General features: G+C 47.7%; 1 protein-coding gene across 6 annotated transcripts in view; it reads right to left on the bottom strand.

Moving 5' to 3' along the window:
- The window catches only part of LOC112266881 (zinc finger protein 609), a 191,628-nt gene that overhangs the window by 21,002 nt on the left and 148,443 nt on the right, over positions 1-22,183 (bottom strand). For 5 of the 6 annotated variants that reach the window (XM_024444899.2, XM_024444816.2, XM_042325450.1 and 2 more), the window contains one exon: positions 21,159-21,384. In XM_024444899.2, the coding sequence (XP_024300667.1) occupies positions 21,159-21,384 (226 nt within the window). Of the gene's footprint in view, positions 1-8,305; positions 10,050-21,158; positions 21,385-22,183 lie in introns of those variants that run through there. The other variant, XM_042325408.1, reaches the window with a different exon arrangement.

Genomic DNA, 22,183 nt, shown 5'->3' with positions numbered 1-22,183 from the left:
ATTGTCAAAATGATACGATGTATCGTCAAAAATAATATCCTGATATGTAACTACCGATTCCCCCCCCCCCATCACTACTAGTAAACATAAAACTGTGTACTAGAATCGGTCATACTAATCAAATCAAATATTATTAGTCACATGTGCCGAATACAACAGTGAAATGCTTACTTAGATTCAAAGTTAAAATAAAAATACGGATAAGAATAAGAAATAAAAGTAACAAGTAATTCAATTAAAATAACAATAGCGAGACTATATACCCGGGGGGACCAGTACAGAGTCAATGTGGAGGCTATATACAGGGGGGACCAGTACAGAGTCAATGTGGAGGCTATATACAGGGGGGTACCGGTACAGAGTCAATGTGGAGGCTATATACAGGGGGTACCGGTACAGAGTCAATGTGGAGGCTATATACAGGGGGTACCGGTACAGAGTCAATGTGGAGGCTATATACAGGGGGTACCAGTACAGAGTCAATGTGGAGGCTATATACAGGGGGTACCGGTACAGAGTCAATGTGGAGGCTATATACAGGGGGTACCGGTACAGAGTCAATGTGGAGGCTATATACAGGGGGTACCGGTACAGAGTCAATGTGGAGGCTATATACAGGGGGTACCGGTACAGAGTCAATGTGGAGGCTATATACAGGGGGTACCGGTACAGAGTCAATGTGGAGGCTATATACAGGGGGACCAGTACAGAGTCAATGTGGAGGCTATATACAGGGGGTACCGGTACAGAGTCAATGTGGAGGCTATATACAGGGGGTACCGGTACAGAGTCAATGTGGAGGCTATATACAGGGGGACCAGTACAGAGTCAATGTGGAGACTATATACAGGGGGTACCAGTACAGAGTCAATGTGGAGGCTATATACAGGGGGTACCAGTACAGAGTCAATGTGGAGGCTATATACAGGGGGTACCGGTAGAGTGTCAATGTGGAGGCTATATACAGGGGGTACCGGTACAGAGTCAATGTGGAGGCTATATACAGGGGGTACCGGTACAGAGTCAATGTGGAGGCTATATACAGGGGGTACCGGTACAGAGTCAATGTGGAGACTATATACAGGAGGTACCAGTACAGAGTCAATGTGGAGACTATATACAGGGGGTACCAGTACAGAGTCAATGTGGAGACTATATACAGGGGGTACCGGTACAGAGTCAATGTGGAGGCTATATACAGAAGGTACCAGTACAGAGTCAATGTGGAGGCTATATACAGGGGGTACAGGTACAGAGTCAATGTGGAGACTATATACAGGGGGTACCGGTACAGAGTCAATGTGGAGGCTATATACAGGGGGTACCAGTACAGAGTCAATGTGGAGGCTATATACAGGGGGTACCAGTACAGAGTCAATGTGGAGACTATATACAGGGGGTACCAGTACAGAGTCAATGTGGAGACTATATACAGGGGGTACCAGTACAGAGTCAATGTGGAGGCTATATACATGGGGTACCAGTACAGAGTCAATGTGGAGGCTATATACAGGGGGTACCAGTACAGAGTCAATGTGGAGGCTATATACAGGGGTTACCAGTACAGAGTCAATGTGGAGACTATATACAGGGGTACCAGTACAGAGTCAATGTGGAGGCTATATACAGGGGGTACCAGTACAGAGTCAATGTGGAGGCTATATACAGGGGTACCAGTACAGAGTCAATGTGGAGACTATATACAGGGGGTACCAGTACAGAGTCAATGTGGAGGCTATATACAGGGGGTACCAGTACAGAGTCAATGTGGAGGCTATATACAGGGGGTACCAGTACAGAGTCAATGTGGAGGCTATATACAGGGGGTACCGGTACAGAGTCAATGTGGAGGCTATATACAGGGGGGACCAGTACAGAGTCAATGTGGAGGCTATATACAGGGGGGACCAGTACAGAGTCAATGTGGAGACTATATACAGGGGGGACCAGTACAGAGTCCTGATGTCCAGAAGTTATTTTCGGTCATAAGAGACGGTAGCGGCAACGATAGGTACAAAATAACCCCCCCCCGCAAATAAACAAACATAAAAACACAATCAGTTGGGGAAACGTAGAACGTCCGTCTTCTTCTCTGGTTTCCTATTAATTCCCCAAGAGAAAAGACGGCACCAAGCAACATTCAGGTCAATCTCAGAGCATTGAATAGAAAAGGTGCAGCTGATCAGTATTCAGCACGCTAGTTTTGGGGTTGGAACTGCACACACTCACACCCCTCCCGCCTCCATTAGAACAGAGCAGTTCCTGATTACAGAGGCTGGGCGCAGCACAGTACACTGACAGACAGCCATTTGTATGCAGCTGAGTGAGGGATGAAGGAGGAGGAGAAACAGAGTGGTGTTGTCCTCCAGCTGACATTGCTGCCTGCAGACTGCAGAGGCTCCACAGAAAAAAAAAAAAAAAAAAAAAAAAGGTTTATTTTTGTGTCGGGGAAGGAAACAGCTGAGGCATATGAAAGAGGTCCCTGGTTGCCAGAGCCCAGGTCTGTCGCCTTCAATTTGTCTCCCGAATGGTTTGTGCATCGGGCTGACAGACACTTTGATACTAGCAGAGCGAGAGGAAGTGGAGAAGTGAGGCTCGACTCGTCTGTGTGACTCCCATACTCTTATTCGACCACTAGGGGGCAGTTGGTATCACAGGATGAGCTTCCAAAGAAACACACACACACACTCACTCAGACAGTCCATTTTCATTGAGACATTCCCTCAGGGGCTTTGGCTTTCATAATTGACCTGAACTCAGTCAGCCGACAGTTTTGCCTTTGAAGCTTCTCTCAAATATCAGTCAAAATGATTGTGTTTACACAGCACACTGCAGATAATGTTGCTTAACTCAAGTGCAGAATATTGGTTTGGTTTCAAGAAAGGGAGTATGTACCATTAACTCAAAAGCCTATAGCTGTCCAACACTTTACAACCGTTCTGATAGATTTGAACTGTCAGAGCAGTAAAAACATCAATAGAACCAAAGTTAACAGCACAACAATGAGACGAAAAATAGTTCAACGAGACAAGCCTTTCAAACAAACAATGATCAACTTGCGTGACTTCACGTTTAGGCAGACAGAACAGCTTTGGGAGCAATTATCCCATCTTCCAAAAGTTAGTATGACATCAGTACATTGTTGGAAAGGTAACCATTAGGCCTACCACTGAAAATGAACCTTGGTTCCATTGTCTGGGTAAGGTGGAAGGCAAAATGAACCTGGGTTCCATTGTCTGGGTAAGGTGGAAGGCAAAATGAACCTGGGTTCCATTGTCTGGGTAAGGTGGAAGAGAAAATGAACCTGGGTTCCATTGTCTGCGTAAGGTGGAAGAGAAAATGAACCTGGGTTCCATTGTCTGGGTAAGGTGGAAGAGAAAATGAACCTGGGTTCCATTGTCTGTGTAAGGTACAAGAGAAAATGAACCTGGGTTCCATTGTCTGGGTAAGGTAGAAGAGAAAATGAACCTGGGTTCCATTGTCTGGGTAAGGTGGAAGAGAAAATGAACCTGGGTTCCATTGTCTGCGTAAGGTGGAAGAGAAAATGAACCTGGGTTCCATTGTCTGTGTAAGGTACAAGAGAAAATGAACCTGGGTTCCATTGTCTGGGTAAGGTAGAAGAGAAAATGAACCTGGGTTCCATTGTCTGGGTAAGGTGGAAGAGAAAATGAACCTGGGTTCCATTGTCTGGGTAAGGTACAAGAGAAAATGAACCTGGGTTCCATTGTCTGGGTAAGGTGGAAGAGAAAATGAACCTGGGTTCCATTGTCTGGGTAAGGTACAAGAGAAAATGAACCTGGGTTCCATTGTCTGTGTAAGGTACAAGAGAAAATGAACCTGGGTTCCATTGTCTGGGTAAGGTACAAGAGAAAATGAACCTGGGTTCCATTGTCTGCGTAAGGTGGAAGAGAAAATGAACCTGGGTTCCATTGTCTGGGTAAGGTACAAGAGAAAATGAACCTGGGTTCCATTGTCTGCGTAAGGTGGAAGAGAAAATGAACCTGGGTTCCATTGTCTGGGTAAGGTGGAAGAGAAAATGAACCTGGGTTCCATTGTCTGGGTAAGGTACAAGAGAAAATGAACCTGGGTTCCATTGTCTGGGTAAGGTGGAAGAGAAAATGAACCTGGGTTCCATTGTCTGGGTAAGGTAGAAGAGAAAATGAACCTGGGTTCCATTGTCTGGGTAAGGTGGAAGAGAAAATGAACCTGGGTTCCATTGTCTGGGTAAGGTGGAAGAGAAAATGAACCTGGGTTCCATTGTCTGGGTAAGGTGGAAGAGAAAATGAACCTTGGTTCCATTGTCTGCGTAAGGTGGAAGAGAAAATGAACCTGGGTTCCATTGTCTGGGTAAGGTACAAGAGAAAATGAACCTGGGTTCCATTGTCTGGGTAAGGTACAAGAGAAAATGAACCTGGGTTCCATTGTCTGGGTAAGGTACAAGAGAAAATGAACCTGGGTTCCATTGTCTGGGTAAGGTACAAGAGAAAATGAACCTGGGTTCCATTGTCTGGGTAAGGTAGAAGAGAAAATGAACCTGGGTTCCATTGTCTGGGTAAGGTAGAAGAGAAAATGAAGCTGGGTTCCATTGTCTGGGTAAGGTACAAGAGAAAATGAACCTGGGTTCCATTGTCTGGGTAAGGTACAAGAGAAAATGAACCTGGGTTCCATTGTCTGGGTAAGGTACAAGAGAAAATGAACCTGGGTTCCATTGTCTGGGTAAGGTGGAAGAGAAAATGAACCTGGGTTCCATTGTCTGGGTAAGGTACAAGAGAAAATGAACCTGGGTTCCATTGTCTGGGTAAGGTACAAGAGAAAATGAACCTGGGTTCCATTGTCTGTGTAAGGTACAAGAGAAAATGAACCTGGGTTCCATTGTCTGTGTAAGGTACAAGAGAAAATGAACCTGGGTTCCATTGTCTGGGTAAGGTACAAGAGAAAATGAACCTGGGTTCCATTGTCTGGGTAAGGTGGAAGAGAAAATGAACCTGGGTTCCATTGTCTGTGTAAGGTACAAGAGAAAATGAACCTGGGTTCCATTGTCTGTGTAAGGTACAAGAGAAAATGAACCTGGGTTCCATTGTCTGGGTAAGGTACAAGAGAAAATGAACCTGGGTTCCATTGTCTGGGTAAGGTACAAGAGAAAATGAACCTGGGTTCCATTGTCTGTGTAAGGTACAAGAGAAAATGAACCTGGGTTCCATTGTCTGGGTAAGGTACAAGAGAAAATGAACCTGGGTTCCATTGTCTGGGTAAGGTACAAGAGAAAATGAACCTGGGTTCCATTGTCTGGGTAAGGTAGAAGAGAAAATGAACCTGGGTTCCATTGTCTGGGTAAGGTAGAAGAGAAAATGAAGCTGGGTTCCATTGTCTGGGTAAGGTACAAGAGAAAATGAACCTGGGTTCCATTGTCTGTGTAAGGTACAAGAGAAAATGAACCTGGGTTCCATTGTCTGGGTAAGATAGAAGAGAAAATGAACCTGGGTTCCATTGTCTGTGTAAGGTACAAGAGAAAATGAACCTGGGTTCCATTGTCTGGGTAAGGTAGAAGAGAAAATGAACCTGGGTTCCATTGTCTGTGTAAGGTACAAGAGAAAATGAACCTGGGTTCCATTGTCTGGGTAAGGTAGAAGAGAAAATGAAGCTCTCTGCCAATTCCATGTCATTTCTCAGGCACGCAAACGTTATTTCAAATGGCAGGCAATGCTGAGGTTCAACACCGGAGCCTCGTAAAGGAAGTCAATAGTCTGTGCCAAGACATTAAAAATCTGATTCTGTCCATTAAACACTACTCATGTAAGTCCCTGAAATCACATAACTGCTTTGAGGAGGTGAGGGAAGTCCCCAAATTCACATATATGAATGGTAAAACACAGGTGAAGATTGAAGTGTGTGAGCTGTGTGTATGAATGTAGTCTAGTCTGTGTGAAGTGTGTGTATCAATGTAGTCTAGTCTGTGTGTCGCTGTGTGTATGAATGTGTGTATGAATGTAGTCTAGTCTGTGTGAAGTGTGAGAGCTGTGTGTATGAATGTAGTCTAGTCTGTGTGAAGTGTGAGAGCTGTGTGTATGAATGTAGTCTAGTCTGTGTGAAGTGTGAGAGCTGTGTGTGTGAATGTAGACTAGTCTGTGTGAAGTGTGAGAGCTGTGTGAGCTGTGTGTATGAATATAACCATAGCACCAATAATAAGTGGTAAAAAGGCCACACAGTGTTGCTTTCAGACAGTTGTGGAAAAAGTACCCAAATATACATACACAAAAGTAAATTGTTTAAAATTCCTTATATTAAGCAAATGTTTTTAATTTACGGATAGCCAAGAGGCAACACTAAGAATGTGCTTAGTGAGTCCGTCAGATCAGAGGCAGTAGAGATGACCAGGGATGTTCTCTTGATTAGTGCGTGAATTGGAAAATGTTCCTGTCTTGCTAAGCATCAAAATGTAACGAGTACTTTTGGTTGTCAGGAAAAATGTATGGAGTAAAAAGTAGAAGTTGTTAAAAATAAAGTACAGAAAAATGACTTATGTCGTACTTATTAGGCCTAGCGTTAGCCTAGCGTTAGCCTAGCGTTAGCCTAGCGTTAGCCTAGCGTTAGCCTAGCTTCAGCAGGTGACCCATCACACGAGCACTGGGGAGTTTGACAAGAAAACAAATCAACTCCCTCACTCACTCACAACCACCAGGCATTGAACCCCCACTACACATTAGATTAGAGGTCGACCGATTATGATTTTTCAACGCCGATACCGATCATTGGAGGACCAAAAAAAGACGATACAAGATTAATCGTCCGATTTATATTTATATATATATTTGTAATAATGACAATTACAACAATACTGAATGAACAATGAACACTTATTTTAACTTAATATAATACATAAATAAAATCTATTTTGTCTCAAATAAATAATGAAACATGTTCAATTTGGTTTAAATAATGCAAAAACACAGTGTTGGAGAAGTAAGTAAAAGTGCAATATGTACCATGTAAAAAAGCTAACGTTTAAGTTCCTTGCTCAGACCATATGAAAGCTGGTAGTTCAATATTCCCAGTTAAGAAGTTTTAGGTTGTAGTTAATATAGGAGTTATGATTGTTGACTATTTCTCTCTATACCATTTGTATTCCATATACCTTTGACTATTGGATGTTCTTATAGGCACTATAGTATTGCCAGCCTAATCTCGGGAGTTTGATAGGCTTGAAGTCATCAACAGCGCTGTGAATCAAACATTGCGAAGAGCTGCTGGCAAACGCAGTAAAGTGCTGTTTGAATGAATGCTTACGAGCCTGCTGGTGCCTACCACCGCTCAGTCAGACTGCTATATCAAATCACAGACTTAATTATAATATAATAAACACAGAAATACGAGCCTATGGTCATTAATATAATCGAATACGGAAACTATCATTTCGAAAACAAGACGTTTATTCTTTCAGTGAAATAAGGGAACCCTTCCGTATTTTATCTAACAGGTGGCATCCATCAGTCTAAATATTGCTGTTACATTGCACAACCTTCAATGTATGTCATAATTATGTACAATTCTGGAAAATTAGCTTGCAACGAGCCAGGTGGACCAAACTGTTGCATATACCCCGACTCTGCGTGCAATGAACGCAAGAGAAGTGACACAATTTTCCTAGTTAATATTGCCTGCTAACATGAATTTCTTTTAACTAAATATGCAGGTTCTGTGTATTGATTTTAAGAAAGGCATTGATGTTTATGGTTAGGTACAATGGGGCGGCAGCGTAGCCTAGTAGTTAGAGCGTTGGACTAGTAACCGGAAAGGTTGCAAGTTCAAACCCCGAGCTGACAAGGTACAAATCTGTTGTTCTTCCCCTGAACAGGCAGTTAACCCACTGTTCCTAGGCCGTCATTGAAACTAAGAATTTGTTCTTAACTGACTTGCCTAGTAAAATAAAGGTTAAAAAAATAATAATAAAAAAATGGTGCAACGATTGCGCATTTGTTAAATCATCACCCGTTTGGTGAAGTTGAAGTAGGCTGTGATTCAATGATAAATTAACAGGCAACTCATTGATTATATGCAAAGCAGGACAAGCTAGTAATATCATCAACCATGTGTAGTTAACTAGTGATTATCTGAAGATTCATAGTTTTTTATAGATACGTTTAATGCTAGCTAGGAACTTAGCTTGGCTCCTTGCTGCACTCAGTTTCCTCATTGAATACAATGTAATCGGCCATAACTGGCTTCCAAAAATGCAGATTACCGATTGTTATGAAAACTTGAAATTGGCCCGAATTAAATCGTCTTTGTCCCCTCCCAGTGAGCCTACCTGGGGTTTGTCCCAGTTGGAGAATGGCTCGTAGAAGACATCCAGTTGGAGAAGGGCTCGTAGAAGAAGGGCTCGTAGAAGACAGCCAGTTGGAGAAGGGCTCGTAGAAGACATCCAGTTGGAGAATGGCTCGTAGAAGACAGCCAGTTGGAGAATGGCTCGTAGAAGACAGCCAGTTGGAGAATGGCTCGTAGAAGACAGCCAGTTGGAGAATGGCTCGTAGAAGACAGCCAGTTGGAGAATGGCTCGTAGAAGACAGCCAGTTGGAGAAGGGCTCGTAGAAGACAGCCAGTTGGAGAAGGGCTCGTAGAAGACAGCCAGTTGGAGAAGGGCTCGTAGAAGACAGCCAGTTGGAGAAGGGCTCGTAGAAGACAGCCAGTTTGAGAAGGGCTCGTAGAAGACAGCCAGTTGGAGAAGGGCTCGTAGAAGACAGCCAGTTGGAGAAGGGCTCATAGAAGACATCCAGTTGGAGAAGGGCTCGTAGAAGACATCCAGTTGGAGAAGGGCTCGTAGAAGACATCCAGTTGGAGAAGGGCTCGTAGAAGACATCCAGTTGGAGAAGGGCTCGTAGAAGACAGCCAGTTCGAGAAGGGCTCGTAGAAGACAGCCAGTTGGAGAAGGGCTCCTAGAAGACAGCCAGTTGGAGAAGGGCTCGTTGCGGAGCGGTAAAGCCATGCTGTTTTTCATACTTGAAGTCTGGGACTCTCTGCGGTTGTTTTGCATACCTCTCGGCAGACTGCGCATACAAGGAGCAGCAAACTGACACGGCTGACAATCCTAACTCAAGACGACAAGCTCCACTTGCCGGAGTCTTACTGAACCAGAGAGCGTACAGAGCAGATCTTCAGATACGGTTGGAGGATTTATAGATAATTATTTTTCCTTCTCCATGGCCGAGTTGAAGGAGTCAAGTAGCTTCTGAACTTACTACAGTTGGTTAAAATGAATGGATTTAGCAAGTGAACAATAGGCAACCAAAATAGGCCTCCCTTCGTCATCTGCTAAATACATTGGAGTTAGCCTGGATCATTTGTATCAAGCCCAGGAAGCAGAAAGGCCCAGGAAGCAGAAAGTAAGCAACAGAAAAAGAGGCCCAGGAAGCGGAAAGGCCCAGGAAGCGGAAAGGCCCAGGAAGCAGAAAGGCCCAGGAAGAGGAAAGTAAGCAACAGAAAAAGAGGCCCAGGAAGCGGAAAGGCCCAGGAAGCAGAAAGGCCCAGGAAGCAGAAAGGCCCAGGAAGCAGAAAGGCCCAGGAAGCAGAAAGGCCCAGGAAGCAGAAAGGCCCAGGAAGCAGAAAGGCCCAGGAAGCAGAAAGGCCCAGGAAGAAATGGAGACAGAAAAGAGTCATAAGAAAAGTAAAATGGCAAGATACAACGAGAGAGAAAGAAGCTAGGAGAGACATGAACCGGTTGCCCCCATGTTGATTCTCAAGGGCACCAGCTAGGAACCCCTTCCCTTCCACTGCCCCCGCAGAGCAACAAAGACCACTTCACCTCACCTCCCTCAAAGACCTAATGGCAACAAAGACCACTTCTCCTCACCTCCCCCATCAAAGATCACCACCAGCCTTGCTCCGCTCATCCCTCCTCGCCTCTCCCATCAAAAGCCTCTCTAATGGCAACAAAGAGCTGACAAGCTCCCAGAGGGAGCCTAGAGGTCTGGGAACCTCTCCTGCCTGGGTCACCAGTTTCATCTTTCCCCCACTGGAAGGTCTTTCATTAAATAGGCAGGCATGGACCCCGTAATCCTCCTCCCCCTGGCCACTAAGGCCCCCCTCCCCCTGGCCACTAAGGCCCCCTCCCCCTGTCCACTAAGGCCCCCTCCCCTGTCCACTAAGGCCCCCTCCCCCTGGCCACTAAGGCCCCCTCCCCCTGGCCACTAAGGCCCCCTCCCCCTGGCCACTAAGGCCCCCTCTCCCTGGCCACTAAGGCCCTCCTCCCCCTGGTCACTAAGGCCCCCTAAGGCCCCCTCCCCCTGGCCACTAAGGACCCCCTCCCCCTGGCCACTAAGGCCCCCTCACCCTGTCCACTAAGGCCCTCCTCCCCCTGGTCACTAAGGCCCCCTCCCCTGGCCACTAAGGCCCCCCTCCCCTGCGGTGGGTCAAGTCTGCAGGTCGTCCGAGGCCCCCAGGCACCATTCTCATTTAACTAGTCGTATTATATTTTTCCCCCATTCACCAACTGCAGGTCAAATAGATGAGAGTGGACAAAATCCATATAATGTAAATGTCTAGAGGACTAAATCAAGGGCCTGTGCTAGCGTCACCCACCAGTGCACAATCCAATCCAGCCTGAAAGTCTGAGAGTTTATGTTCTCAATTGATGTTTAAAAGGCATTGTGTTGAAGAGAGCTGTGTGGGATTATTCTACATTGTCCAAAGTGTTGATAACAGTGAGAAAGGTTTTAATCCCAGAGGAAACGGTGCCAATCGACTACCGGTATAAAGGAATGAAATCCCTTCACTGCTAAATGGTAACTGATAAACTCTGCCATCGTGATTCCGGCTTTCTGTGGCATTGGATTACACTCTTCCACACACACAAAGCTAGCTAGAACCATGTAGCTGAAATCTGTGGTAGAGCTGGGCTTTCAAAAGTTATCACCTTATCTTGTTGTTCCAATAAGGATGAAGTCTGGAGGCCAATTTGGCACTAACATTCAACTGGTCTCAGTAATTGTGCCAATATGGATACTTGAGGTCACATTGGTGCTTCTCCTATTTTTGTTCAAATAATTGGGCGTAGGCTAATAACTAAAATTGAATTAGGTAATCAACAAACTTTTAAATGTTTACCAAAGAAACAAAATATACCACTTCTGCAAGCATCAGAAAATTGATGGAATGCGAATGGAATGCGGATGGAATGCAGATGCCAGACATCTTTGTTGATGAGGTCTTGCTCCTGTAGCGAGGCTACGGTGACGACTCTCTGAATATCCGGGTCACATGACCAGGGTGAGGGGGCGCTCTTTTGAAATCACCTCACCAGCCATTTAACACAAGCTGAGCGACTCCCGCTGAATGGAAGGGAGAGAGAGAACAGCTCCAAATCCCCTCCTCGTTCTTTTCCTTTCCTCTGAGGGCAGAGGGCTTGGCAGCCGTGTGCCGTTTGTGCTTCCCTGGGGCTGAAAAACAAGCCCTCACACTGAGACCTTGAGTAGTGTTAACTGATTGTGCAGACACACTGACTGACCCCTTCTGCTGCTCCCTGACCACGACACACCGACTGACCCCCTCTGCTGATCCCTGACCACAACACACTGACTGACCCCTTCTGCTGATCCCTGACCACGACACACTGACTGACCCCTTCTGCTGATCCCTGACCACGACACACTGACTGACCCCTTCTGCTGATCCCTGACCACGACACACTGACTGACCCCTTCTTCTGCTGATCCCTGACCACCCCTTCTGCTGCTCCCTGACACTGACTGACCCCTTCTGCTGCTCCCTGACCACAACACACTGACTGACCCCTTCTGCTGATCCCTGCTGCCCCTTCCGTGACCACGATATTCTGCTGCTCCCTGACCGACACACTGACCCCTTCTGCTGCCCCCACGATGACCGACGATGCCCCCTGACCACGATATACCGATGGACCCCTTCTGCTATTCCCTGACTGTCCCCTTCTGCTGCTCCCTGACCACGACATACCGACTGACCCCTCCTGCTGCTCCCTGACCACGACATACCACAGCACGACCCCTCCTGCTGCTCCCTGACCACAGCCACTGACTGACCCCTCCTGCTGCTCCCTGACCACCTTCTGCTGCTCCCTGACCACGACACACCGACTGACCCCTCTGCTGCTCCCTGACCGACACACCGACTGACCCCTTCTGCTGCTCCCCCACTGACCCCTTCTGCTGCTCCCTGACCACACGACCCCCTCTGCTGCTCCCTGACCACGACACACCGACTGACCCCTTCTGCTGCTCCCTGACCACACACACTGACTGCTGCCCCTCCCCTTCTGCTGCTCCCTGACCACGACATACTGACCCCTTCTGCTGCTGACCCCCTTCTGCTGCTCCCTGACCACGACACTGACTGACCCCTTCTGCTGCTCCCTGACCACGACATACCGACTGACCCCTTCTGCTGCCCCTCCTGCTGCTCCCTGACCACGACATACCGACTGACCCCTCTGCTGCTCCCCGACGACATACCGACTGACCCCCTCTGCTGCTCCCTGACCACGACATACCGACTGACCCCTTCTGCTGCTCCCTGACCACGACACACTGACTGACCCCTTCTGCTGCTCCCTGACCACAACACACTGACTGACTCCCTGACCATTATACACTGACTGACCCCCTCTACTGCTGCCTGTTGTAGTAGGCCTTAATACTCACTGACCACACACTGCATACATTTAATAGGAGTCAGTCACAAATTCACACCTTTATACTAACTCAAAGGGCCATCTGCACCTTTATACTAACACAAAGGGCCATCCGCACCTTTATACTAACACAAAGGACAATCCACACCTTTATACTAACACAAAGGGCCATCCGTACCTTTTCACTAACAAAGGGCCATCCGCACCTTTACACTAACAAAGGGCCATCCGCACCTTTATACTAACACAAAGGACAATCCACACCTTTATACTAACAAAAGGGCCATCCGCACCTTTACACTAACAAAGGGCCATCCGCACCTTTACACTAACAAAAAAGGGCCATCCGCACCTTTACACTAACAAAGGGCCATCCGCACCTTTACACTAACAAAGGGCCATCCGCACCTTTACACTAACAAAGGGCCATCCGCACCTTTACACTAACAAAGGGCCATCCTCACCTTTACACTAACAAAGGGCCATCCGCACCTTTACACTAACAAAGGGCCATCCGCACCTTTACACTAACAAAGGGCCATCCGCACCTTTACACTAACAAAGGGCCATCCGCACCATTACACTAACAAAGGGCCATCCGCACCTTTACGCTAACAAAGGGCCATCCGCACCTTTACACTAACACAAAAAGGGCCATCCACACCCAAGATGATAACTATAGCAATAAACTTGTATAATTATTAAAACGTTGGCGAGCATCCATACTTGACGAACGATCTGCCATGTACTCCTATAATCTCCCCTCAGCACAGCCAGAAGAGGACTGGCCACCCCTCAGAGCCTGGTTTCTTCCTAGGTTCCAGCATTCCTAGGGAGTTTTTTCCTAGCCACTGTGCTTCTACATCTGCATTGCTTGCTCTCTGGTGTTTTAGGCTGGGTTTCTGTACAGCGCTATGTGACATCGGCTGATGTAAAAAGGGCTTTATAAATACATGATAACATGTTTTTATACAGTAGCCTGTTGCGCAGGGGAATGTGTAGCCGAAGTAAGAAGGTAAATATTAGCTAGTGGTTAAGAGCGATGGGTCAGTAAACAAAAAGGTCGAACCGACTAGGTGAAAAATCTGTTGATGTGACCTTGAGCAAGGCATTTAATCCTTAATCTCTACTTTAAGTCGCTCTGGACAAGAGCGTTTACTAAATGACTACAATGTCATATTTACCTGCAAGAAAAAATAACTTTAATTGGATGATCTTTGATAAATGGACAATTTTTCTTCATGTTTAAACAGGCATTTAAAAAAAATATATTTAAATTATTATTATTTTTTTTTAATTGAAAAATCGGTTTTCCGTTAAAATGACACAAACAAATAAAATTCCCTGTGAATTTATAATGCAATTGGTCTACATCGCACTTCCCGCGGAGAGAGAAAATGTTCTTGCTCCTACTTTTCACGAGAGTGGCACGTGTAGCTTGTTATAGTCCAATAAGTCACCAAACCGGCTGTAGTCAGAGCTAGAGGCTCCGGGTGGCCACCCCTCAGAGCCTGGTTTCTATTAGGAGATATCTATCCTAATTCATGGAAGCTAGCTAGCATAACTAGCGTCTTTAGGTTTTTACCAGTCAAAATACTTTTTTGAGGCCCTAATTACACAAAGAAACACACAAACCGATGAGCAATGAGTGATGTTTCTATATCAAAACATGTATTACTAGTAAGAAGTCATGGGGAATATTGCGAATGTAATGTAATATTCTCTGACCTGAGCATTTTAACATAATAGTTTAGCTGGTCCTTTAAGGTTATCTTGGTACTTGAGTCATCACGTCACGTGTGCCTGTGAGAATGTCCCCAGTGAAGGTCAACCATGTCTCTTTTTGCTAGCAGTGGGAGCAAACTAAAATATTGAAAAGCAACCTGGCTTGTGAACAAAACAATGTAAATAGCCAAGAAACACGAGGACAAAGTCTCACTCTCGTAGACTTGAGTAACTTTTATGACTGTGCCCATTGCTTCTATAAGAAACGAATCCTTCAGCACAGATTTCTTTGTGCATTACCAGATATGAAACAAAACGTCAGAAATACTTTGAAAAAAGCTGCTGCAGCATTTATTTAGCTAGCAAATCACAACTCGTACTTGTGACCATACTTGGATAATATTAAATAAACGCGCGCACCGTAGAGCGCGGAGAGTCACCATGCACCAATGTGGCTGGTGAATTAGACATTCTTACCCTCCAATGCCAAAAACCTACCTGCATTTATTTGGCAGGTGGCCTTGATCTGTAAAATGAAATTGTAAATCTAATTATAGCCTACTACCAAGGCTCATTTTCAAGATGCTAAAGCGCTCTACAAGCAGCCTACGATGTGTGTGTGTGTGTGAGAGAGTCCGCCTGCCGTTGCCAGATGAGAGCACAGCGATGTGTAATGCCTGGAGCATTACACATTATAGCGTTTTCTTATCGATAGAATCCAAACATCTTTTTCTGCAGAAGCGCAGTAGGAGAGGCAGTAACAAGTATCTCACTCGTTATGACTGCAGCAGGCCCCAGCAAAACAGGCACATGGGCAAGAGTAGACACTTTCATTAGAAGAATCATGAAGTTAACACACTTAACTGACCAAATCATCTAATAGTTTACTAGCTAGCTAACACGTGAGCTAACTAGCCAAGCTACAAGGAATGTTTTGCATACCTTATTCGCTGTGCTCTCATCTGGCAACGGCGGGCGGACTCTCTCTCTCTCACACACACACACACACACACACACACACACACACACACACACACACACACACACACACACACACACACACACACACACACACACACACACACACACACACACACACACACACACACACACACACACACACACACACACACATCGTAGGCTGCTTGTAGAGCGCTTTAGCATCTTGAAAATGAGCCTTGGTAGTAGGCTATAATTAGATTTACAATTTCATTTTACAGATTAAACATCAGCGCAATTTAACGTAAACACTAGTAATTTCCAGTCACATTTTTTAAGAACATTGAAAACTGAATTTAAGACATTTTAAGACCTTTAATTTAAATGAATGAATTTAAGAGCTTAAGACTAAGGACACGTGGACACCCTGATTAGAAAACCCTTTTTTCCCCCGTTATAGGTATCGTCCAGTAGGGATGGGTTGGGTTGGGCTGTCTAGACCAGTAGGGCTGGGCTGGGCTGTCTAGACCAGTAGGGATGGGTTGGGCTGTCTAGACCAGTAGGGCTGGGCTGTCTAGACCAGTATAGGGCTGGGCTATCTAGACCAGTATAGGGCTGGGCTGTCTAGACCAGTATAGGGCTGGGCTGTCTAGACCAGTATAGGGCTGGGCTGTCTAGACCAGTATAGGGCTGGGCTGTCTAGACCAGTAGGGCTGGGTTGACCAGCTGAGCTGTCCAGACCAGTAGGGCTGGGCTTGGACCAGTGGGCTGTCTAGACCAGTAGGGCTGGACCAGTTGGGCTGGGCTGTCTAGACCAGTAGGGCTGGGCTGGGCAGTCTAGACCAGATAGGGCCAACCAGAGGCCAAAGTAGGGCCACCAGGGACTGGGAGGGCTGAGGGCCAAAACCAGTAGGGCTGGGACTGGGAGTAGGGCTGGGTTGAGAGGCCAAACCAGTAGGGCGGGACTGGGAGACCAATAGGGCTGGGGGGCCAAAACCAAGGGACTGGGAGACCAATGAGAGGCCAAAACCACAGGACAGGGAGAGTGAGAGGCCAAAACCACGGGACTGGGAGAGTGAGAGGCCAAAACCACGGGACTGGGAGAGTGAGGGCCAAAACCACGGGACTGGGAGAGTGAGAGGCCAAAACCACAGGGACTGGGAGAATGAGAGGCCAAAACCACGGGACTGGGAGAGTGAGAGGCCAAAACCACGGGACTGGGAGAGTGAGAGGCCAAAACCACGGGACTGGGAGAGTGAGAGGCCAAAACCACAGGACAGGGAGAGTGAGAGGCCAAAACCACAGGACAGAGAGTGAGAGGCCAAAACCAAGGGACTGGGAGAGTGAGAGGCCAAAACCACGGGACTGGGAGAGTGAGAGGCCAAAACCACGGGACTGGGAGAGTGAGAGGCCAAAACCACGGGACTGGGAGAATGAATGAGAGGCCAAAACCACGGGACTGGGAGAATGAATGAGAGGCCAAAACCACGGGACTGGGAGAATGAATGAGAGGCCAAAACCACGGGACTGGGAGAATGAATGAGAGGCCAAAACCACGGGACTGGGAGAATGAATGAGAGGCCAAAACCACGGGACTGGGAGAATGAATGAGAGGCCAAAACCACGGGACTGGGAGAATGAATGAGAGGCCAAAACCATGGGACTGGGAGAATGAATGAGAGGCCAAAACCACGGGACTGGGAGAATGAATGAGAGGCCAAAACCACGGGACTGGGAGAGTGAATGAGAGGCCAAAACCACGGGACTGGGAGAGTGAGAGGCCAAAACCACGGGACTGGGAGAGTGAGAGGCCAAAACCACGGGACTGGGAGAGTGAGAGGCCAAAACCACGGGACTGGGAGAGTGAGAGGCCAAAACCACGGGACTGGGAGAGTGAGAGGCCAAAACCACGGGACTGGGAGAGTGAGAGGCCAAAACCACGGGACTGGGAGAGTGAGAGGCCAAAACCACGGGACTGGGAGAGTGAGAGGCCAAAACCACGGGACTGGGAGAGTGAGAGGCCAAAACCACGGGACTGGGAGAGTGAGAGGCCAAAACCACGGGACTGGGAGAGTGAGAGGCCAAAACCACAGGACTGGGAGAGTGAGAGGCCAAAACCACAGGACTAGGAGAGTGAGAGGCCAAAACCACAGGACTGAGAGAGAGAGGCCAAAACCACGGGACTGGGAGAGTGAGAGGCCAAAACCACGGGACTGGGAGAGTGAGAGGCCAAAACCACAGGACTAGGAGAGTGAGAGGTCAAAACCACAGGACAGAGTGAGAGGCCAAAACCACGGGACTAGGAGAGTGAGAGGCCAAAACCACAGGACTGAGAGAGAGAGACAAAAGAGTGGTGTAGTGGGTAGTGAGAGCATGCTCCGAGCGAGCTTTACCTACACCACAGTGAATATCTCTGCCAGGGAAACTGCAGAGCCCCCCAGGGGCTCCTCCCAGTGTGTGTGTGTGTGTGTGTGTGTGTGTGTGTGTGTGTGTGTGTGTGTGTTCAGATCAGCTCCCCTACGTAGACAAACTCGACATCCACATCTCATTGTCCATCAGCATTTTATTCTTGTTGGACGGGGACAAAAACATGCCGGGGTACAAGCAACAGGCTTTTCTGACAACCTGTGTTGGACCGAGCGAATCAAGAGATCTGAGCTAGAAGGGCTTTCTCAGTTGTGAACCCCAGAGCCTCCTCTCAGTTGGCTTAGCAACCAATTGTTTCAAACAGCGCGACAGAGCTATATTGTTTCAAACAGCACGGCAGAGCTCCAACGATAGATATTTCACTCCTCACAGCTTCCTCCACTACTTAATTCTCCACTCACACGTCTCCATTGTTCTTTGTCCAAACACCACAAAAATAAAATTCTACAGCCCCCCCCCAAAAAAAAAAAACTGGCTTGTGTTCAAAGTTAATTGAATCCCCAAATCATAACACATTAAATCAAAAAATGCCCGGGCGTAGACGCCTGTAGCTGTGGCAACCCCACAGTGGGGGAGCGAGCGTGGGTCTTGGCCCGTGTGTGTGTGTGTGTGTGTGTGTGTGTGTGTGTGTGTGTGTGTGTGTCAGGCGGGCTGGAGGATTCAGGGGCGTCTCCTCCCCTGCCAACACTTCTCCCTGTCAGGTCCAGCATGGGGTTGCTCATTGATCTACACAGCACTCGATACATACCGCACGGCAAGAAAGGTCAGCATTTGGTAGTGAAATATCACAAACCAACGTGACCCACTTTAATGAAGGAAGCTGTGGAAATGCAGCTGACGTGTTGAGTGATGTATAATTGCACCACTGAGGGGGAAAACATGTAGAATATATTGACTATTATAAACTGGTGGTTCGAGCCCTGAATGTTGATTGGCTGACAGCCGTGGTATACCACAGGTATGACAAAACATATTTCTACTGCAGTAATTACGTTGGTAACCAGTTTATAAAAGCAATAAGGCACCTCAGGGGTTTGTGATATATGGCCAGTATACCACGGCTAAGGGATGTTCTTAAGCACGACACAATGCAGAGTGCCCGGACCCAGCCCTTAGCCGTGATATACCCCCTCGTACCTCATTAAATAATCTCTCTTTCTGACACTACACATTGTCTTGATTTGCATACGAGTACGTCGGAAGACACGGGTGGGGGGTGAATCCTAAGACGTTTTAATCATGCAGCGAAAAACAGTCACACCGATAACACACGCGCTTCTGAATGTTCAGCTTCTAACAACAGGTATTAAATAGTCCCCCTCCTTAGACATAGCCAGATGAAGTGGTCGAGGCTCTCCTTCCATACACACTGCATCTCTCTCTGTCCTGCACTGAAGTGGATACTGTTGAGCCTTGATGTCTACAGTCTATTGCTCCCAGTGCTTAATCTCTTTGTCAAGTGAGGAGGGGGCTGCTGCTGAGGTAGGGTGAGACCTGGGGGGGGGCAGCTAGTCACCATCTCTCAGCTTCCCCAGTCACATCTCCTGCTCAGCAGCCGCCATAGGGTGAACTGGGAGTTAGTGTGTGTATATGTGTTCGTTCATCTAACCACATCGTGGCGGCGGGGGTCATGGAATGCGGGGGGCACGTGGGCACGACCTCCTGAACCCCGGCTGCTGCTGTTAAATCATGGTAATTTGAAAGCGATTTATTCATGGCTGTTAATGGACCAGGAGACAGACAGCACCGCCTCACAGAGGACCAGGAGACAGACAGCACCGCCTCACAGAGGACCAGGAGACAGACAGCACCGCCTCACAGAGGACCAGGAGGCAGACAGCACCGCCTCACAGAGGACCAGGAGGCAGACAGCCAGGAGGCCAGCACCGCCTCACAGAGGACCAGGAGACAGACAGCACCGCCTCACAGAGGACCAGGAGGTAGCAGACAGCACCCGCCTCACAGAGGACCAGGAGGCAGACAGCACCGCCTCACAGAGGACCAGGAGGCAAACAGCACCGCCTCACAGAGGACCAGGAGACAGACAGCACCGCCTCACAGAGGACCAGGAGGCAGACAGCACCGCCTCACAGAGGACCAGGAGGCAGACAGCACCGCCTCACAGAGGACCAGGAGACAGACAGCACCGCCTCACAGAGGACCAGGAGGCAGACAGCACCACCTCACAGAGGACCAGGAGACAGACAGCACCGCCTCACAGAGGACCAGGAGACAGACAGCACCGCCTCACAGAGGACCAGGAGACAGACAGCACCGCCTCACAGAGGACCAGGAGGCAGACAGCACCGCCTCACAGAGGACTAGGAGACATACAGCACCGCCTCACAGAGGACCAGGAGACAGACAGCACCTGCTCACAGAGGACCAGGAGACAGACAGCACCGCCTCACAGAGGACCAGGAGGCAGACAGCACCGCCTCACAGAGTACCAGGAGACAGACAGCACCGCCTCACAGAGGAGCAGGAGACAGACAGCACCGCCTCACAGAGGATCTTTCCCGCCCTCTCGAAACACTAAGGGTTGTAAGTGACTAAACTACTATGTGGATACGCTGTGTTCCAACCCCAGCGCTGAATCATTAAAGGCAATCTGGTGCTGCACAGTCCTTCAGTTTAAACACATTAGCATCCCCGCGGGGGAAAAGCATGTCCGAGCAGGCGGGCTAGCTGTGCCTGCGCCGAGGACGACAGATCTGAAGGTTTTTGTGAAATGAGATGCTTTTAAATCTGTAATGGCTAACTGCTGAAAATGAGGAGGTGGCGGCTATTTCCTTTCTCCATTATTGAGTGAGGGAGAAGGACAGACGAGCAGGCTATAGAGGGTAGACCGACTCACTGTGAGAACACACAAAGCAGACAAGACCCTCTGCCCCTGGAACGCTGATGAGCCATCTCCCATTGTAGGCGGTGGTTAAAACTCAAAGAATAACTGCCAAATGCACCTCTTTGAAGAATGTCTCTTCTGCATTAATGAATGAATTATTTATCCAAAGAGAGGCTTACAATTCATACCAGTTGTACTTCTGGCAGTGGATAAAAGAAAACTAAAACATCTTGCTTTTCCTCCTCATGACATTTTATCGTGAGGCCCTACATAAAATAATAGGCCCCACACAACAACAAATAAATTGAAGAAATCCCAGGCAACACATTTCCCTTTTCCACAAAAAAGAGAAAATATATAGGTTTTTGTAGCACAAAAAATTGCTCTGGTCCCTTCTCATAATAATAAATAACCTAGTACTTTCACAGTGTTTTTTCCCTAAAGATACTTTACAATAGGAAACCAAAAACAACAAAGAAATGACTGAGTAGGAGAGCCCCCCTCAAACAGAGACTATACCAACATGATATCCCCGTATCCCTCAGCCCATAGAACAACCCTTACCGTCCTCGGTCTCCTGCCAGACGATGCCCTCCAGGTTGACACTGGTCCCGGGTTCGCAGGGCCCCAGGCACTCGGGCTCCGTGGCCAAGGCCATGTCCGTCGTGTTGGACGCCACTGAGCGCACCATGATCTGCTCACAGGGTGAGGCGATGCTGTCATTGCTGTTGCCCACCGGCGCCATGAGATGGAGAGGTGGAGTGGCGGGCACGGAGACCGGAGACTCCATCTGGGAGAAAGAAGATAACATGATAAACTAAATCTGACATAGAGCACACCAAAGGAGGCCGTTCCTACGTTACGATAGGCACAGCAAAATGTGAAGGGTGGCAAGAATTGATAAGAGTAGAGTACTGATACAGTGATAGTCAAAGCATTCTTTGGTTGTTGTTGGCAGCAGTGGTCGGCCATTTCCCCTGCTCTGTGAATGTTGAACATTACTTGTTGTTGGCAGCAGTGGTCGGCCATTTCCCCTGCTCTGTGAATGTTGAACATTACTTGTTGTTGGCAGCAGTGACAGGCCATTTCCCCTGCTCTGTGAATGTTGAACATTACTTGTTGTTGGCAGCAGTGACAGGCCATTTCCCCTGCTCTGCTCTGTGAATGACAGGCCATTGAACATTACTTGTTGTTGGCAGCAGTGACAGGCCATTTCCCTGCTCTGTGAATGTTGAACATTACTTGTTGTTGGCAGCAGTGGTAGGCCATTTCCCCTGCTCTGTGAATGTTGAACATTACTTGTTGTTGGCAGCAGTGGTCGGCCATTTCCCTGCTCTGTGAATGTTGAACATTACTTGTTGTTGGCAGCAGTGACAGGCCATTTCCCCTGCTCTGTGAATGTTGAACATTACTTGTTGTTGGCAGCAGTGACAGGCCATTTCCCCTGCTCTGTGAATGTTGAACATTACTTGTTGTTGGCAGCAGTGGTCGGCCATTTCCCCTGCTCTGTGAATGTTGAACATTACTTGTTGTTGGCAGCAGTGACAGGCCATTTCCCCTGCTCTGTGAATGTTGAACATTACTTGTTG

The sequence above is a fragment of the Oncorhynchus tshawytscha genome, linkage group LG01 (genome assembly GCF_018296145.1).
Source record: "Oncorhynchus tshawytscha isolate Ot180627B linkage group LG01, Otsh_v2.0, whole genome shotgun sequence".
Lineage (NCBI taxonomy): Eukaryota > Metazoa > Chordata > Actinopteri > Salmoniformes > Salmonidae > Oncorhynchus > Oncorhynchus tshawytscha.
Note: the sequence above shows the minus strand (reverse complement) of the source record. Positions and strands in the feature narration are given on the sequence as shown.